This window comes from Theropithecus gelada, chromosome X (genome assembly GCF_003255815.1).
Source record: "Theropithecus gelada isolate Dixy chromosome X, Tgel_1.0, whole genome shotgun sequence".
Classification (NCBI taxonomy): Eukaryota; Metazoa; Chordata; class Mammalia; order Primates; family Cercopithecidae; genus Theropithecus; species Theropithecus gelada.
This window is the reverse complement of record NC_037689.1, coordinates 98,648,935-98,660,970: the sequence shown is the minus strand read 5'-3', so window position 1 is coordinate 98,660,970 and position 12,036 is coordinate 98,648,935. Positions and strand designations below refer to the sequence as shown.

Sequence of the window (12,036 nt, the reverse complement as noted above, 5' to 3'; positions counted from 1 at the left end):
TTCACTATTATGTAAAAATACTTTCCTTCAACTTTCCAATTACTTAGGGGATAAAAGAAGAGAGGAATACTGAGGTTTTGCAAAGTCCTACAGGGAAATTCTAAAAGTCATTATTATCTTTAATACCTAGCTTAGAAATTCTTTCAACAAGTGGTGATTATTTTCCTCAATTCATTCATATTTCCCCTTCCTACCCCATAAAACAATGTTCACAAACCGAAAAGCACACAAGTGAGAAAAAAATCAGCCTAATTCCACCAGAGGTAAATTTCACTGTTCCTTTCAGTTTTTGTCTAAGCACACGTGACTGTATGTATTGCTTTGCAACCCGCTTTCTTTTTGCAAATATATTTCTTGTGGGTATTTTCCCATGTATTTTCCTAGGTCACTTTTAACCTCTTCATTCTTTTTCTTCTCTCTAGGGCACCAGGGGCCAGGGAGGCCCAATCTCAGAGCGCTGCGGGCTCTGCTGGTGATATAAACAATATGGTGAAGTTATAAGGAGAGGGGAGGGGTGGGGGGGACGGGAAAGGTTCCTTAGGATAGAAAAAAAAATGAAGAAAGCTCCACTAGAAGACCTACGAAATTTCCGACACTAGAACCTTTGTATATAGTTTTCGGTAACCTTCGGCAGGGGGCGCTTGGAAATTGTTGCCACTTTCCGGACAGCCTCCCGTACTTTACCCTCAAGAAAATTGTACAGTGTTTCCGGCCCTTCTCAGTTGTGGACGCTCGTAAGTTTTCGGCAGTTTCCGGGGAGACTCGGGGACTCCGCGTCTCGCTCTCTGTCTTCCGATCGCCCGGTGCGGTGGTGCAGGGTCTCGGGCTAGTCATGGCGTCCCCATCTCGGAGACTGCAGACTAAACCAGTCATTACTTGTTTCAAGAGCGTCCTACTAATCTACACTTTTATTTTCTGGGTGAGAGACGAAGGCGCCTGGGGCTGGCAGGGGATCCCGGGCTTTTAGGTGTGGGGGGGTGTGACCCTGAGCGGCGGGAGCTCAGGTCGGGGATGGGGTGGGGTTTGGGCGGCCATCGCGCCTGGGACCCTGACGCCGGCGACCAGTGACTGGGCCTGGAGCAAAGAGCTCAGGCATCTCGCCGGCGCTGGGGTCGGAGTGCTGGACGAAGGCAGCCGACAGGCTGAGCTGGGACCCAGACGTACCAGCGTTCGAGTTCGATACGGGAGGCGAGGTGGGCGTTAAGCCCCCAGAGCAAGCAGACGGTGACCGTGGACATTTGCAGAGGCAAGCAAGGCTTGCCCGGCCCCATTGAGGGCTCACTTGCATAATAGTGTCTTTCTTTTCACTGCTTCATAAGAGAGGAGTGTTTCGCAGGTAAGTATGGGTATGCCTCCACTCCCGCCAGTCTATCCTTGGGCTTGCTTTTGTGTACCATTCCTTTGTACCCTGTGCTCATCCCTAACTGGAGAGGACGGGGGAAGTTTCTGGAATTCATAAAATCACTTTTTTTTTTTTCCACCTTCAAGGTTTTCTTCCTAAGGTTGGAGTAAGACAATTAAGGAAGTTTTGATCCCTAGGGTAAAATATGCCATGGGCTAGTGTTTACACACAAAAAGATGAATTTTAAGAATTTTGATAAGATGCCTTGTCCACGGCCTACTCTTGTGTGCAGCTCCGCTCCTAATCCCTTCTACTCTTCCCCCTTATCTGCCATATCCCAGAATATCACACCTATTGTGCTTTAAATACCTCATGCTTTGTGTTTTGAAGATGCTGCTATACACAGTGCGTAACTGTTTGTATTCTCTGAATTCCCACATAGATCACTGGCGTTATCCTTCTTGCAGTTGGCATTTGGGGCAAGGTGAGCCTGGAGAATTACTTTTCTCTTTTAAATGAGAAGGCCACCAATGTCCCCTTCGTGCTCATTGGTACTGGTACCGTCATTATTCTTTTGGGCACCTTTGGTTGTTTTGCTACCTGCCGAGCTTCTGCATGGATGCTAAAACTGGTGAGTCCTTGTTTTCATTAGAATTGATTCTTGGTTTTAGAAAAGTTTTGTATGTTATAGGATTCCTTTCTTGGAACTGGCCATGGCCCTTTACAATTTTTCCTGTTCCTTATGAAAACTTGTCAAGTAACAGTTCAGCTGCCAGTTTCCACTTTCAAAATAGACATGTTGTTATTTTCCCTGCCCTTTTCAATGAAAACATGATGAACCAATTGAGAAGACGACCATTATTTTTTTCTTTGACTCCCTTTGCAGCTGTGCTATATCTTATTTATGCTGACTTGGACTTTCTTTCTTATCCTGCAGTATGCAATGTTTCTGACTCTCATTTTTTTGGTCGAACTGGTCGCTGCCATCGTAGGATTTGTTTTCAGACATGAGGTAAGCCTGAATTAGGGAAGCTTAGCATGTTAAATTTATCCTCTAAAAGATAAAAATGGATTTATTTAAGTAGAAGAGTCAGACCTCTGTATTTAAACCTGTAGCTGACAGTAATGGCCTTCTTGTAAACATTCTGGTTCACTTCTAATTTAAAAGAAAATTTAGAAAATTGTAAAGACTGATAGTCACCAGAAGAAAATTACTTGTATTTCCTGTCATTTTTCTGTGTGTAAGTACCTATTAAAACAGAGATAGTATAATTTATAACTTTACTGATAGGAAAGTATTCAAAGCACAAAATTGATAACCTTCTTATGCCTTGCATTTTGAAAAGATTAGATATACTAAATGCAAATCATCAAAAGTTTAATATTGGGCCAGGCGCGGTGGCTCACGCCTGTAATCCCACCACTTTGGGAGGCCAAGGCGGGTGGATCACAAGGTCAGGAGATCGAGACCATGCTGGCTAACATGGTGAAACCCTGTCTCTACTAAAAATACAAAAAAAAAAAAAAAAAAATTAGCCGGGCATGGTAGTGGGTGCCTGTAGTCCCAGCTACTCGGGAGGCTGAGGCAGGAGAATGGCGTGAACCCAGGAGGCGGAGCTTGCAGTGAGCTGAGATCGCGCCACTGCACACCAGCCTGGGCGACAGAGTGAGACTCCATCTCAAAAAAAAAAAAAAAAAAAAAACAGTTTAATATTGAATTAGAAATCAGGTAAACTTGGGGTAGTTCAAATATCATTCGGTGAGTAGCAAAGGCTCATCAATGAGAGTTCTTATAAAGTGGTAGCACAGTCTCCCAAAGTAAGGTTTTGTAGCTTACAAATTCCATAGGCATCGAATTTGTACTCAGTTTAAAGTGGAAAAAGATTAGCAGGGTGCAGAATACAGCAGTACTGCATGGCCACTCAGATAAATACATATTCCCACAGCACTTTGAACTTGTAGTGGTTCTCATCATATATTTTAATGTTTTGCTTAGTAGTCCCCTCAGCTAACCTATATCCCTTAGAGGACAGGATTGTACCATGGAAGTTAATTACCATACATGTTGCTGCTGTCAAAGATATGACCATTGGTCAGATTCAAGAACTTACTTGACCTGAAACCAAAAGAACTTTCTAGAGGGTTTTCTTACTGACATTGTGTTTCTTTGCTATAGATTAAGAACAGCTTTAAGAATAATTATGAGAAGGCTTTGAAGCAGTATAACTCTACAGGAGATTATAGAAGCCATGCAGTAGACAAGATCCAAAGTACGGTAAGTGGTAACCACCACCTAGAGGGGAACACATTCCCTGCTGCCTCAGAGAAAAGAGTAGAATCTGGCTACTAGATGTTATCCACTTGTAGGGGAAAGAAGTGTGATGTGTTCCATTTTCCTCACATGTGCACCTGTTCTCTTCTGTCCCTGCTTACATCATAGTCCGGGTACTGTTAGTACCAACTATAGCAGGAAAGTAAAGCCAATACAAAACTGTCATGCATGGTGCTAATCAAGGACCCAGTGCTCATCTCTTGAATCAATTCAGGAGAGAGATCATTGAGATTAGTAAATGTTTTGAGCACAAATTGCAATATTAGGTTAAATGTTTGACTACAAAGTTGTAATACGAACTGTAAATGCTTTTGTTGGGTTTTTCAGTTACATTGTTGTGGTGTCACCGATTATAGAGATTGGACAGATACTAATTATTACTCAGAAAAAGGATTTCCTAAGAGTTGCTGTAAACGTGAAGATTGTACTCCACAGAGAGATCCAGACAAAGTAAACAATGAAGTAAGGTGCCTTTTAAAACTTTCTATTTGACAATATTTGAGGACTTAACTGAATGCAAAATTGACCCAGTTTTTAATTTTTTTTTTTGAGACGGAGTCTCGCTCTGTCGCCCAGGCTGGAGTGCAGTGGCGCGATCTTGGCTCACTGCAAGCTCTGCCTCCAGGGTTCACCCCGTTCTCCTGCCTCAGCCTCCTGAGTAGCTGGGACTACAGGCGCCCACCACCACGCCTGGCTAATTTTTTGTATTTTTTAGTAGAGACGGGGTTTCACCGTGTTCGCCAGGGTGGTCTCGATCTCCTGACCTCGTGATCTGCCTGACTTGGCCTCCCAAAGTGCTGGGATTACAGGCGTGAACCACTGCGCCCGGCCAGTTTTTAATTTTTAAATATAAGCTGAAATAAGGCAGGTAAGACTTGAGTTCAGACAGCTAGCAAGTAACACTTTTTTGTTTATTTATTGTTTAGTACTTTTTCTAAAGACAGTGTTTCTCTCTGTCACCCAGTCTGAAGTGCAGTGGTGTGATCATAGTTCACTGGAGCCTTGAACTCCTGGGTTCAAGTGAAGTAACACTTTTAAATATATAATCCAAAAGGTGGAAATAGTTGGGAATAATTATTTGTTCTGTTGAGAACATATGGAAGAGAGTAGATTTCAATAAAATGAAAATCAAAGGCTCTGATACATACATCTTTCTGCAGAGGTATATGATCAAAGTATTTATTACCCTAAATATATCTTCCTGCAGTGGTATATGATCAAAGTATTTATTACCATAAAGAAAAGCACAGGCTGCTTGTACTGTATTTAATCTTTGTTTTTTTCCTCCCATTAGGGTTGTTTTATAAAGGTGATGACCATTATAGAGTCAGAAATGGGAGTCGTTGCAGGAATTTCCTTTGGAGTTGCTTGCTTCCAAGTAAGTCTTTGTAGTTACTTAGGAAATATTTCATCCCTCTTGTAGGTGTAAGCTAGAAATTTTTTCACTTTTTTTTTTTTTGAGTTGGCATCTTGCTCTGTTGCCCAGTCTGGAATGCAGTGGTGCCATCTCAGCTCCCTGCAACCTCTACTTCTTGGGTTCAAGCAATCCTCCCATCTCAGCCTCCCGAGTAGCTAGAATTACAGGTGTGTGCCACCACGCCTGGCTAATTTTTTTGTATTTTTAGTAGAGATGGGGTTTCACCATGTTGGCCAGGCTGATCTCGAACACTTGACCTCAAGTGATCCGCCCACCTCAGCCTCCCAAAGTGCTGGGATTACAGGTGTGAGCTACTGCATTCAGCAATATTTTCACTTTTAAGGCTTAAAGTTTTTGCTTCAGGGGCCTGGATAGTGAGGACATTTTTAGGGAAGTTGCATTTTCACAAAACTCTCAGTCACTGGTCACAATATAAAAATACTTTATTTAGGAGAAATACCTGATGTAGATGACGGGCTAATAGGTACAGCAAACCACCATGGCACGTGTATACCTATGTAACAAACCTGCACGTTCTGCACATGTAACCCAGAACTTAAAGTATAATAAAAAAAAAAAAAGAAGAAAAAATGTAAGATTTAGAATTAACTGGCAGCAGTACATATCTTTTGAAAGCAGTTAACTGTGGAAAGACTCAGTGCCCTCTTAGTTATGGCAACTTTCCAGTATCATAGTTCATGAAACAAAACATTAGATAGGAACCTTGGTTCTCTGTGCGGTCAGTCAAGATTCTAAAACGTTATCAGGATCTTTCCTGGGCTGCAACTGCCTGATGAGCTGCATACAAGTTCCAACCTATTAAAATTTAGATGATGCTACCCCCATATTCATTATGCACCAGTTGTTTTGGGTTGATTCCACGTTGTAGATCAAATTATGTTTCTCAAGTTGTGTTTCTCACTGTAGCATGAAGTTTGTTTTATGGCTCTGAACGATTTTCTTTTTTAGATTAAACACTAGAAATAAGACTAATTCAAGTTTAGCCTTGATATATTTTTAAAGTAGCAAGCAAAGCTCTATCTAAATCTATGCTAATGCAGTAGCCACTAGCCACCTTTGAGTTGTTATAAATTATTAAATAAAATTAAAACCTCAGTTTGCTGGAGATTTGAAATACTTAGTAACCATGTGGCTGCTGCCTACTATATCAGACAGTACAGGGATTCTAGAACGTTTTCATTACTGTAGCACTGCTCTGGATCTTTCCAGGAAAATCTCTGCCCTCGTTGATGGAGATTTCACTTGTTAAGATACTTACTGAAAACCATGTCTTTGTTTTTTTCTGGGAAATGAGAGTAAGAAAAGTTTCTCCCAAACTTGTGACTGAATCTTCCTTGAGTGACAGTTTGCTGGATTTTCCTTTGGTAAGAGTTGTGAAATTCTGGGTCATAGTGGCAATAAAACTTCACTTACATTCTTTGAATGTGATCTAGATGGTGCAGAGTATTAAACATAACTCTAGAAAAACTCAAGGAAGAAAATTTATAGGCGAATTACAAGTGAGAGGGGAATATAGTTTGAGGTCTTCAAGCTGTTTTGTGTATGTATTTAATTTTGTTCCTATTTTATTTCTAGCTGATTGGAATCTTTCTCGCCTACTGCCTCTCTCGTGCCATAACAAATAACCAGTATGAGATAGTGTAACCCAATGTATCTGCGGGCCTATTCCTCTCTACCTTTAAGGTGGGTTCATTTTGGTCCTCAGCTCTGTCAGTGTTGATATTTATTCTAGCCTGTGTATATGATGCATGGACTAAGTTTGCCAAGAACGTCTTGTCTAGTAGTATATTTAAACCTAGCTGGTGCTATGTAAGCCCTGTGTAGGCAGGTTAGGTCTCTATACACAGGGCATGGTCAGAAAGTAATGACTTAGCTACAGCTTCTCTATGCATGCTCTCTGTTTTTATGCAACAGAAGAGTCCCCGTGTGGGTTTATATATTTACATACACATGTCAGCCTAGAGATCATAAGTGGTCCCTTTTCTAACATGTTTCAGCCTAGAGAGAAGAGAAGCAAAGAATCCCAATAATGACCTTACTTGTGAGGTTCCCTGGCAGGTGCACTCTGCTCATCACCAATATTGACATTTTCCCTAGTCCTTTTCATAGTTTTCATTTACCACAGTCCATCAGTCGTTGAGAGTGTGGCTTTCTTGGTAAAAAGATGTTTTTGGTGGGCTATCGTTCAAGCTGTAAACTCATCTGGTCTAGTAAGGAACCAGATTTTGGGAAGACGTGTGTTTCAATGGCATTAGTATTTGAGTGGTAAAATACTATGAGAACTGTTGTTGACTGAATTGATCCCTAGGGCACACTTTGCATTTTACTTGAGCCACTGACTAGGAGCACATAGGAAGGCCTTCATTAGCAGGAATAGATTAGAATGTATGTAAGCAAATACGGATGTTGAAATTTGGGTAACAAGTACATTAACTGTTTTTGTTTAATTTTAGGACATTTAGGTTCCCCCCGTGAATTAGAAATTGCCTGGTTGGAGAACTGACGACACTACTTACTGATAGATCAAAAAACTACACCAGTAGGTTGATTCAATCAAGATGTATGTAGACCGAAAACTACACCAATAGGCTGATTCAATCAAGATTTGTGCTCGCAATAGGGTGATTCAATCAAGATGTGTTTTTGCTATGTTCTAAGTCCACCTTCTGTCCCATTCGTGTTAGATCGTTGAAACCCTGTATCCCTTTGAAACACTGGAAGAGCTAGTAAATTGTAAATGAAGTAATCCTGTGTTCCTCTTGACTGTTATTTTTCTTAGTGGGGGGCCTTTGGAAGGCACTGTGAATTTGCTATTTTGATGTAGTGTTACAAGATGGAAAATTGATTCCTCTGACTTTGCTATTGATGTAGTGTGATAGAAAATTGACCTCTCTGAACTGGCTCCTTCCCAGTCAAGGTTATCTGGTTTGATTGTATAATTCGCACCAAGAAGTTAAAATGTTTTATTACTCTCTGTTCTGATGACAGGCAGAGAGTCACATGTGTGATTTAATTTCAGTCAGTCAATAGATGGCATCCCTCATGAAGGTGCCAGATGGTGATAACAGTAAGGGACTACTGATGTTCTGTGATACATCAGGTTTCAGCACACAACTTACATTTCTTTGCCTCCAAATTGAGGCATTTATTATGATGTTCATAGTTTCCCTCTTGTTTGAAAGTTTCTAATTATTAAATGGTGTCGGAATTATTGTATTTTCCTTAGGATTTCAGTGGAACTTATCTTCATTAAATTTAGCTGGTACCAGGTTGGTATGACTTGTTAATATTATGGTCAACTTTAAGTCTTAGTTTTCGTTTGTGCCTTTGATTAATAAGTATAACTCTTTTATACAATAAATACTGTTTTCCTCTAAAAAGATCGTGTTTAAATTAACTTGTAGAAAATCTGGTGGGATGGTTGTTGTTTTCCACTGAGAACGCTAAGCCCTACATTTCTACTCAGAGTACTGTTTTTAGATGTGAAATATAAGCCTGAGGCCTTAACTCTGTATTAAAAATATTAATGTTCTTGTTTAAAAAATCTGTTCCCATAGGTACAGCAAACCACCATGGCACATGTATACCTATGTAACAAACCTGCACATTCTGCACATGTATCCCAGAACTTAATGTAAACAAAAAATCTTAAAGTGCAAATATTAACTGTTCCCTGTGAAAAAATTATATTCCATGTTATAAAATACCATATGATTAGTGTTCTCCTAGAGATCAGACTTTTTTGATTGTATAGTTTGCATTAAAAAGTTGTATAGGGAGGGATGTAACCTGTATCTTCAGGATAATAAGGAAATAAGGAAAATAATTACTAAAATTTGAGTTGAAGTCAGGGAATTATTTCTTTGGTTTTGAGTCTTTTTATACATCCATTAGTAGAACCTATCTAGTCTGATTGCCACAGTCCTTGAATTGATGGTAAGGGGGAGTTAGTTACAGTTAGAAAAAAAAACTGGGCAAAAACTACTAGTTAAATAATCATTAATTTTGAGTATGGGTTTTAAAATGCTTGGAGTTATTGCAGAAAAAGGATATTCTCCATTAGAACATTTGACGTGTGGCCTTTGACGTAAGATAAGAAAATTAAGTTGAAAAATAGTGACTCAAGTATAGCAAATCAGATTTTTGGCTACTGAGATTAAAGAAGCAAATATTTAAAGGATTATCAGCAATTTTCAAATACATATTTTTCACTGCAGTGGTTTTGAAGAACGTTTTAAAGTTATATTTAGAATTTTTTTTAAAAAAGTTTTCCCTCAGCTGGCATGGTGGCTCACATCTGTAATCCTAGCATTTGGAGAGGCTGAGGCGGGTGGATCACCTGAGGTCAGGAGTTCTAGTCCAGCCTGGCCAACATGGTAAAGCACCATCTCTACTAAAAATGCAAAAATCAGCTGGGTGTGGTGGTGAGCACCTGTAATCCCAGCTACTTGGGAGACTGAGGCAGTAGAGTCACTTGAATCTGGGAGGCAGAGGTTGCAGTGAGCCGAGATCGTGCCGCTGCACTCCAGCCTGGGCGACAAAAGTGAACCTCCATCTCAAAAAAAAAAAAAAAAAAAAAAAAAAAAGTTTTCCCTCATTATTAAAAAGGAAAAATTATAGAAAATTAAAATATAGAATGTAGAAAGAGGGAAAACACCACACATCACTCTTAGGTGGATTGGTTTATTTTTAAGATGGTTTTATTTTGGATAGCCAGTTAGAAAACTCACTTATAGCTGATATGTGCATATGCGTGCTGAATTGTATACTTAATTCTGAAAGTAATGAGGAAACATTTCACCTGATGATAACAGGTACAAAGGAAAGTTCACGTGTCTTTAATAGTTTGCTAATTAGACTAGCCGGTTAGAAAGAGGGATCACTAGATGGGAGAGAGAGATCCAGTTTCCACAGGAGACGGTAGGTCTGCTCGTTTCCATGGTGACAATCCTAATGGCAGAGGGAGTGAGTTTCCCTTAGTGGCACAGGCTGGGGGTTTTGAGCTTTTGAGTTTTATTTTATAGAAATCTGGAGAATTTTACATTTTACTTCATTTTATATCCATGTTTAAAATAATTCATTTTTGATGTCCGAAAATTGATGTGGGTTGCCTTATTTCCAGGCACCAGGTTCCTCACTGCAAGGTGACATTTTGAGAAGCAGAGATCTCTAGGTATATCTTCTGAAAGTGTGAAAAGCTTGGTAGATTTCAATGGCCTATTCCAGGTGGGTTGTTGGGTTTATGTTGTAAGCATCAAACTTTTGTGGAAATAAATACCTAATACAAGGTATAAATACCATTTCTGGTTTTCCTCAGAGCTCACAAAAGAATCTCTGGGACTTGATGTTTTCAGCCTCCTGTCAGAATCCAAGCTGGTGATGCACCCAAGCAAACCTGTTAAAATATGAGATACAGGGCCGGGTGCGGTGGCTCACACCTGTAATCCCAGCACTTTGGGAGGCCAAGGTGGGTGGATCACGAGGTCAGGAGATTGAGACCATCCTGGTTAATACAGTGAAACGCCGTCTCTACTAAAAGTACAAAAAATTAGCCAGACATGGTGGCGGGTGCCTGTAGTCCCAGCTACTCGGGAGGCTGAGGCAGGAGGATGGCGTAAACCTGGGAGGCGGAGTTTGCAGTGAGCAGAGATCGCGTGTCTTTAATAGTTTGCTAATTAGAGTAGCTGGTTAGAAAGGGGAATCACTAGATGGGAGGGATCACTAGATGGGCACTCCAGCCTGGTGACAGAGCAAGACTCCGTCTCAAAAAAATATATAATAAATAAAAAGAGACACAAAGCATATATGCATTTTCTTGTGAAACAGTAAACTTTGGTTCCTTTGAACTATTCTGTGAGGGTTTTTGTGTTTGCAGAAAAAAAAATTAACCTAAGATATTAATGCCGTTTCTGCTTTTCCTCACAGCATATATAAGATACTTTGAGATTTGATTTTTTTTTAAGTTTGCTACTTTTCTAGGTTGACACTTTATGATGTGGCAAACCAAACTTTACTAATTTAAAAAGGAAAACAAAAGGCTAATGTGTCAGAAATGAATATATAAACTGAAACAGCTATAGGGAAATAAGACTTTCATTTTTAAGTCATTGCTTTAAAACTTCACCCAGATTGCTTGTGAGAGAGAAGCCACTATGATTTAATTATGGTTTTTCTATTAGGTACCCTGACCCCATGGAGCTTAGTAGCATCAGGCACTTGTAAAAGCACAGTAAATGCTAATGGAGTAAATGAATGAATGAGTGAGTCTAATTATAATGGCCCTTTAATGTTCTGTGTGAAATAAGATGATCTCAACATCTCATTCTATGTAAGCCACCATTTATATAATAGAAACCACCTGCCCAGTCAGAAACCACTTAACCTCAGAAACCACTGCTAACTTCCTCCTGGTCAAATCGCTTTTTGCTGCTTCTCTTTCTTGAAGTCTTTGTTGCATTTGGTACCACTAAAAATATTTTTCTTTTTTTTGTTTTGACTGTGTAACATCCTGATTTTCTTCCCTTTTACTGCTCTTTCTAGTTTACTTTGTTGTTTGAATTTCCTCCTCCTTTTCAAGTGTGGCTGACCCCAAGGGCTTATATTTAGCTTTTTGCTCTTAGATTATGCTGACCTTACCTTGAGGAAGTAAATGTACATGACCATCAGGCCTAACATCTTATTCTTGGGACATGCACTTTAGTTATGTGTTGGTCATAGCAGCTTGCTTATATTCCTACCCCTCTCCAATACCTAAAAGTTTAGTAGCATTCCAAACACTTAAAAAATTTTAAATATTCCTCCTGTAAACATCTAACACATGAACAGTAAGTACTTATTTGACATTAACCTACCTGGCTCTTTCACCAGGGAGGACATGGCTTATGGAAACTGGGGAAAATGGGTCACCTGTTCTAACCACAAGCA

General features: G+C 39.9%; 1 protein-coding gene across 1 annotated transcript; it reads left to right on the top strand.

Annotated features, from left to right (window-relative positions):
* The first annotated feature begins 697 nt into the window (after positions 1-697).
* Positions 698-8,789, top strand: TSPAN6 (tetraspanin 6). The gene is made up of 8 exons (XM_025373515.1): positions 698-919; positions 1,785-1,973; positions 2,280-2,354; positions 3,519-3,617; positions 4,002-4,136; positions 4,969-5,052; positions 6,688-6,795; positions 7,566-8,789. Exons 1-7 carry the CDS (start codon positions 833-835, stop codon positions 6,754-6,756), a joined length of 738 nt encoding a protein of 245 aa, XP_025229300.1. The 5' UTR covers positions 698-832; the 3' UTR covers positions 6,757-6,795; positions 7,566-8,789.
* Positions 8,790-12,036: the final 3,247 nt, after the last annotated feature.